The sequence below is a fragment of the Lepus europaeus genome, chromosome 4 (assembly GCF_033115175.1).
Source record: "Lepus europaeus isolate LE1 chromosome 4, mLepTim1.pri, whole genome shotgun sequence".
NCBI lineage: Eukaryota > Metazoa > Chordata > Mammalia > Lagomorpha > Leporidae > Lepus > Lepus europaeus.
In genome coordinates this window covers 142,001,002-142,009,087 of record NC_084830.1, presented here as the reverse complement: position 1 = coordinate 142,009,087, position 8,086 = coordinate 142,001,002, and the positions used below count along the sequence as shown (strand labels likewise).

Below are 8,086 nucleotides of genomic sequence, written 5' to 3'. Positions count from 1 at the left end.
AGAGATGAAAGCTCAGGTACTTAGGCCTCATAGAGACCCAGAATGACTTCCAAGCTCCTCGTTTTAGCCTGGCCCAGCTCTGACTGTGGCAGGCATTTGGGGAGTAAACCAGCAAATAGATTGGTCTTTCTGCCTTTCAAATAAAATAAAAATGGAAGAAATCTCATGTTCATTAGAAAAGGAATATTTTAAGATATAGTACAGCTATACTAGGCACATTATACAGCCATTAACAAGAATGATAGGTCTAATGACGAATATATTATAATAGTCTTGATATTCAAGGATGTTCACAACACAAACTGCAAAACTATTTTTTTTTAATTTATTTGAAAGGTACAATTAGAGAGAAAGAGGCAGAGAAAGATCTTCCATCCACTGGTTCACTCCCAACAGTCACTAGGGCCAGGGCTGGGCCAGGCAGAAGTCAGGAGCCTGGAGCTCCATCTAGGTCTCCCATGTGGGGCCCAAATACTTGGCCACTGCCTTCCCAGGCACATTAGCAAAGAGCTGGGTTGGTACTGGAGCAGCCAGAACTGGTACTGGTGTCCACATGGGATGCTGGCATTGCAGTGGTTTAACCTGCTGCACCACAATACTGGCCACGGATCTATGTATTTTTACCTACGAACAGTAATTACTCAAGAAAGGTGTTTGCTCATGCTGGTGGGATTTGTACTTATTTTTTGTTTTGTCTGGTTTGACGACTTTAATTCCAATGATGTTATTTTTAAAACTACACAAGCCCTAAGATTTTATTATCTTAATAATACAAGTGTTTTCTGTGACTTGTGCAATTCCAATGTTATGCAATATTATAATTGTTATCAATTTTTTAAATCTTCATTTTATTTGAAAGGCAGATACAGTTATCTTCCATCTGCTGGTTGACTCTCCAGTTACCTACAACACCAACGGTTGGCCCAGGCCGAAGGCAGGTGTCCCACATGAACATGAACCACCAACCACTACTTCCCAGGGTGTACGTTAGCAGGAAGCTGTTTAGGAAGTGGATGAGCCATAATCTGATATGGGATTTTGGCATCCCAAGCAGTGATTTAACCATTACATCACAATGCCTGCCCCTACAATTTTAAAGTTAACATACAGCAAGGACCTCCAAAGTTCATGGAAATGGTTATTACTAAAAAAAAAAGTATAGATTTCAAAACTGTTCTGTGACAAAACTGTTTTCTATTTTCCCCATGAATTTTCTCAAGTATCCTCACATAGTAGAAATTATGTTTCAATTTTATCTATTCTTTCAAAGGAACTTTTATTGAAAAAAGATTTATAATGTGTTTTAAATTTCAACAGAAAGACTGAGACAAGGCACACCAAAGTAACCATCGACCAGACAGTTAAGGAAAAAGCACAGCTACACCCTGGGTTACAAGAAGACTTTGCTGTCCTATCCAAAAGGCCAAAACAGGGCTAAGTGCAGGTTCTTCTCAAGGACCGAACTGTTATACTGATTAAACTGAGCAACAATGGAGAGACGTACCTTCAGTGCCAACGTTGCCAGTTTGGATAAAATCCGTACAGTCTAGATGCAGTTCTCAAATCCAACATCCAAAATGCCCATTTTCAACCAGCAAAGACAAGGGCACACAAAATTTAACCTAAAATACAAAGTCTCCAATTTGAGAAATTGCACACACAATTTGAGAAAAGCACACTAAAACAGCAAATAAGTAGGGTTACAAATAAAATAACAGACACTGTCACTTCTGGTTGGGAAATAATTATAAATGGCAAATTTTAAGCAATCTGAATCCTTTAACCTTGCTTAAAATCGAACATTCATTCTTAGATTTAAATGCTACAAGTTCCAAATCATTGTTACAGGAGGAAACAATTGGTGTTTGCATTTTGATTTGATAGTTAGCAATACGAAGCTTAACTATTTGCAAGCTTTTCCAAAGAAATTATTATCATCTTTAAGGACTCTGTAAACCATTTTCAACTAATAACTGCTTCTGAATGCACATTTTAAAAGATACTAAATTAAAAGATCTTGTTAAAAATTTAAAATGACAAGTTAATTCTCTCAGGTGAAGAGAATCAAAACATCAGTTTGTCCTCTCTTCCCTAAAAAAAGCCCACACACCAAAAATGATTCCATAAAAACTGACAAGAACCCAGGAAAGACTAAACACCATTACGTTTTCTCCTTCACTGAATACCAGTCCAGATTACACAAATCTGTTAGAGGTAGACACATGACAACAAAGTACTAATATTAATGAACAAATTACTTTTCTAATTAACAGGAAATGCTTTTCTATAATTCACTATGTTGGGAATAGAAAACTATAATAACCTTATTAGAATGAAACTCCCACCCTCCACCATCTATGTCAACAGAACAAACAGATCCTTCTACCCGCAAATCCTTAGTAACTGTAATGAAAATGTTAAGGTTATCATCTTCTGGTCTCCCCAATGTTGGAACTAATTACCAAATTAAGTTGCCTGTGTGTATTATCAAACACGCAAAACAGAAATTTAAGGAAACCAGAACTATGAGAAAAAGCTGTCCACGACTACATACTCCAGAGTGCACAAACACCTATCCCCACTGTCACAGAGGTATATAGATTTGCCAAGTAATGAGCTAGTCTTTGCCTAAGTGATTCCTGAGCAGCAGTAACCCAGCCTAGCACACTTGACCTTTCTTCATGACTCTTTCAATGTACAGTCCTGACACTCAGAAATCACAGTGACAGGAACTCTAAAACAGTCAATACTGAAACATCCTTTTACTTTAAAACCCAATACTCCCTCTTGTTGGGAAGCTTTGACTTTCAAACCCAAAATTTAAGTCAACTATGTTGTCATTAACATTAAATCAAGTATACTAGGTTAACTGGTATTCTGCACCAACCCACCAGGTTATACATACTCTCAACTCAATCATGTAAAGAACTGAACTCTTTATTTGTAATATCCATAAAGGTTGCTGTTCTATATTTCTAACCAGAAGGAGGGTTTATCCTATTATCAGGTTTTTTAATAAACAATTTGAATTCGATTGCATGAAAGAACTACAAATATACACGTTAACCAAGCAGAAGACACAGATACTTTGCTTTACATCTTGCACGTAAGGTACCAGTACATGTACCTAGTTCATTGGTTGTCATAGCCACTTGGGCCACTGCCCTAGCAGTTTACATTTTCAAATCTCATGTAAGAAGAGCGATTGTGATATGGACTGGTAACTACACTCCTGTGAAGCCCATCTCAATTACAATTAAGTGTGTAACTCCAAAGTCTGCACGGACTTTTTGATGACAAAACTTCTAAATGTGATGTAAGTGTCCTGAACAACTTTCTGAACAAACGGTTTTGCAGCCATGCTGCCATTCTGCCAGTAGATGGTGCTACAAAGATTGGAAGAAGGATTTCCAAAAAGGTTAACAGTTCAGATATAGAGGGGAAAAAAATGATTAAACCTGCTCTGAAAATACAAAAATGTATTTAGTGTGAGGGTAAAACATAAGCCTTATTTGTAACCATTCATTAAACACAAATCAGTAAGAGCGATGAAACTCAGCCATCTGAAAAATTTTAAACAGTTTATGAATGAGAACACATGCGTAACACAAACTACTTCTTTAGAACTGCACAGTACATACTTTGAAGTAAAGTCTCATAGAAAGTGACCAACTATGTCAAGATGCTAAGTAAATCACTCAGTACAGCGATGGATGCACATAAATTAAGATTTTAAAAAGTCACATCCACCACTTCAAGTTTTGCCTGAAAGGGATAAACTTCAACATGTCACTAGCAGAGCAACAGGGGAGGACAAAAACACAGAGCCTCTGAAAAGCTTTTCTAAGTACACGTCCAGAATTACACACACGAAAAATCTTAAAATCAATATCCCTTAAACAGGTACGGAATGGATCCTAGAAAAAAAATGTTAGACATGTACGGTCAAACACAATGATTTATTAAAAATAAAACGTAAAAATGATTTTTGTACATATGCTTCCAAATTTCAAGCATGGGATCCAAGTAGATTTCATAGAAAACACTGTAGCCAGGTATCAAGTCCTTACAACAAAGTAAACTACTCCCCCTCCCAAACCCCCGCCCGGGTTTTGCTACAGAATGAGCAAATTCACTCCCTCCCCCCAAAAAAACACAAATTAAAACAAGACATCTTGCTAGTATAAAAACGACCAAGGTCCAAGTAATAATAAAAAAATAGAGTCCATCAATGACTGTAACACAAAATTGTGTGTGGGGGATCTAGTCCATCTTCAGAGGGAGAGACGAGAGGTGCCAGGCAAACAGGGGGGCACTCCCCAGGGTAAGCAGCCTCAACGGCTCCCCCAAGGGCAAGACGGGGAAGGCGCTGGAGGAGTACGGGACCCAGGAGCTGCCCCCGCCGCTCCCCGGCAATTCCAGCTTCTCAGAAGGAGCTGCCGCCGTAGCCGCCCCCGCCGCCGTAGCCGCCTCTGTAAGGTCCACTGGTACTGCGACCGCCCCAGCCGCCGCCGCTCTTCATGGGCCCGTACGAAGACTGGTGCTGGCTGTAGCTGCCGAAGCCGCCGAAGCCGTTCCCGTAGTCGCTGCCCCCGTAGGACGAGCCGCCCCCGCCGCCGTAGGCGCTGTAGCCGCCCCCGCCGCCGCCGTAGCCCCCGTAGCTGTTGTAGCCGCCGCCGCCGCCCTTGGCCAGGCCGTTCTGGTCGCGCCCCCCGCCGCGCCCCCGGCCGCCCCGGCCGCCCCGGGACGACCGCGAGCCGCCGCCGCCCCCGCCGGAGTGGATATCCTCCTTGGGGACGGCCTTCTTCACCTCCACGCGATGGCCCTGGATGGGATGGAACTTGACCACCGCGGCCTTATCCGCCGCGTCGTGGTTCTGGAAATACACGAAGCCGAAGCCGCGCTTCTTGCCCGACTGCTTGTCGGCGATGATCTCGGCCTTCTCCACGGTGCCGAACTGCGAGAAGTGCTCGACCAGGTCGCCCTCGGCCACGTCTCCCTTCAGGCCCCCGACAAAGAGCTTCTTCACCTTGGCGTGGGCACCGGGCCGCGCCGAATCCTCGCGGGACACGGCCCGCTTCAGCTCCACCGTGTTGCCGTCCACGGCGTGCGGCGACGCGGCCATGGCGGCGTCCGCCTCCTCCACGTTCGAGTAGGTCACGAAGCCGAAGCACCGGGAGCGCTTCGTCTGGGGGTTCACCACCACCACGCAGTCCGTCAGGGTCCCAAAGGCCTCGAAGTGGCCGCGCAGGCCCGACTCACTCGTCTGCACGTTGAGGCCACCGATGAAGAGCTTACACAGCTGCGAGTTCTCCATCTCCGCGGCCCGGGCCTTGCCCCCGCCCTGCGAGCCCCGAGGTGTCGCCGTCGCCGTTATCTGTCGCTGAGGCTCCTTTACAACCGGAGCCCAGCCGCCGTCGCTGGAGCCGCCTCCGCCGGACACCGGCGGGGAAGGGGAGGGGAGGGGAGGGAGGAAGAGGAGGGGGAGGGAGGGGAGCGGTGCGGGCGAGGAGGGCGCGCCGGGGAGACGGGAGAGCACCCAAGGCCGCCCCTGCCGCCCCTGCCGCCCCGCCGCCGCCGCCACCTCCGCTCCCCTATCTGGGCACCACACAAAGAGGCCGCTGAACGCGCGCGCACCCGCCCCGCGGCCTGCGTCACCGCCGGCGCACGGCAGCCTAGGCCGCCCGCCAATCCCCGCCTCGCTCCTCCTGGTCCCGCCTGCCGCGCCGCCGCGCCGGTCTCCGCCACCGACTCCCCGCCCGCCGCGGTCTATTCAAGCCCTCGGCCCCGGCAGCCGCGGCCACGCCTGCTGCTGTCCATCGGTCAAGCCGGGCTCCTCGGCGCGCCCTGGCAGCGGGCCTGCCCTGCCCTCCGCGGCCCTCCGCGGCTCGTGTCCAGGCAGCCCCGGCTGTCCCCGTGACTCTCCCCCTCCCCGGCCCTATCCCCTCGCCCACTCTGCAGCGGCGTTCGCGCCAGCCCCTGAGAGGCGTGTGAGTGCAGCCAATCGCCGCAACCCCGCGCCCCCACTTCCGCTCTCGGCAGCCGCTGGCCGGGCGCCCCCCGAGTGCGGGGCGGCCGCCACCTCCACGCCGCCTCCCGCTCCGGGCTGGGGGCAGGGGGCAGGGACGGGGGGCCTCGCTGGGGCCGTTCCCAACGGCTGCTGCCTGGGGCGCCACGCGCGGGCTTTTTGAAAACTTCACTGCGGGGGTTCGGGGCCGGGCGGCTACACCTGGCGGCCCCGCCCCTCCTGTCGCCCCGGGAAAGACGGAGAGGCCCGGTCCAGGGGGGCGTTGGTAACGGTCACCAGTGGGCCGGGCGCGTGGCTGAGCCAAAACTTGAACCCGTGGCGTAGCCGGAGGCGGTGTGAAAGATAACAGGGTGCGAAAACCTCACGCCGAGGCGGCGCAGGGCTGCGCCACACCGAACGTCCCACCCGCTCCGCACCCTCCCGCAGACCTTTTCATCTACCTCAGGATACATTGTTACAACTTCAGTCATCTGTGCACTGCCCCCCTCCAGCGCACGTTTTGGCTTTTTCCAGACGTTTTATATCAAACCAAGAATAGCTGAACATTGTATTCGCAAAGAGCCCGTCCGCACACCTGATGCCTGCCTTTAAGTGCGCTCCGCAGGCCAGAACTTGGAACTGTTTGAACCTCTGTGGCCAAACAAGATGCCTGGACTGGGACGTGGCACTAGGACACCAAGAGCCACCCAAACCAAGTGGCTATTACTGAAGAAGCTCAGAGTGGGGAAGGATTTGGGAAAGAGGTTAAAGTTGTACTAGATCTGGGAGGCAAAGACTGGATAAGATTTCTGCGGGAAACTTGCACTTCAGGGGGCAATGGGTGAATCCGTTTGAGTAGAGCAGGTAGTTTGGGATAGAAAAGAGGCAAGGTAGGTTGGGGGGGGGGGTCTTCTGATACAACGGAATGTCTTGGATCTTAGATTAATTAAGGAGTTTGAATATGATAAAGTATATAGATGGGCTTAAGGCTTGGGGCAAACTAGGGCTCAGTCCTGCCACTTAACACTATGATCATCCAATTGTGTGGCTTTGGGCAAATCATTTAACCCTTTTTAAAAATTTAACCACTTTTTTAACTTAAGATGAATAAAAAAACACTTCCACAGTGTGATAAAAATTGAGATTCTGCATGTAAACACCAGGAAGTTTCCTGGTGTATAGTAAGTGCTCAATTTGTACTGTATATGGGTACTATCAGATTGAATTGCTAGCCAAATAGGTAGGACTTGGGGCAATTATCAGATTCTGAGAAATTTAAACATATACCCTAAAATACACACATCTAAGTACATACGCATGCACAGATTGACACGTGAGTCCTCCAAATTAACAGCATTTAGACCATTGTTTTTTAATGTTTCCATTTTACTTATTCATGGACTAGGTGCTGTGAATAAAAGTGAATTCTGGAGTCTTGGGGTAGAGAGAAAACTAACAGAATCCACATAACAGCAGTATGCCAGAAGTTGCAAATATGATGTGTTAAGACAGAAATGGGCAGAAACTCAGAGCTCAGGAAATTCTTCTAATAGGAGCCAACTTCAAAAGTAGGTGTACTTAGGAAGCTGTGTTTGGAATTACACAAGTCAACTACCAAGGGTGTGTGATGGTGTGTTAGCTTCCTATTGCTACTGTAATAAATTGCAAACTTGTGGCTTAAAAAACAAATGGGGATAAGCATTTGAGAGCACCAAGTTAAGCTGCAGCTTGAGACACCCACACCCCATCTCAGAGTGCCTGGTTTGAGTCCTGGCTATTTCATGCTTCCGATTCAGCTTCCTTCTAATGCACCTGGGAGGCAGCTGATGTTGACCCAAGTCCGTGGGTTCCTGCCACCCATGAGGGAGATCCAGGTGGAGTTCCTGTCTCCGGGATTTTGCCTGGTCTAGCCTTGGCTACTGTAGGTATTTGGGGAGGGAATAAATGAAGCTCGCTTGCTCCCTCTCTCTCTTTCTCCCTCTGTCACTGCCTTTCAAATAAATACTTTAAAATTTTAAAAATGTATTCGTTCTGTAGATTGGAAGTCAAACACAAGTCTGACTATGCAAATCAAGTGTT

General features: G+C 47.9%; 1 protein-coding gene across 1 annotated transcript; it reads right to left on the bottom strand.

Moving 5' to 3' along the window:
• Positions 1–1,306: 1,306 nt before the first annotated feature.
• HNRNPA0 (heterogeneous nuclear ribonucleoprotein A0) lies at positions 1,307–5,555 on the bottom strand. Its single transcript, XM_062189091.1, has one exon. It carries the CDS (start codon positions 5,315–5,317, stop codon positions 4,427–4,429), a length of 891 nt encoding a protein of 296 aa, XP_062045075.1. The 5' UTR covers positions 5,318–5,555; the 3' UTR covers positions 1,307–4,426.
• Between the last annotated feature and the right edge of the window lie 2,531 nt (positions 5,556–8,086).

Coding starts and splice junctions, on each gene's coding strand:
- HNRNPA0 (XM_062189091.1), bottom strand. CDS start 5,317: ATGGAGAACTCGCAGCTGTGTAAGCTCTTCATCGGTGGCCTCAACGTG.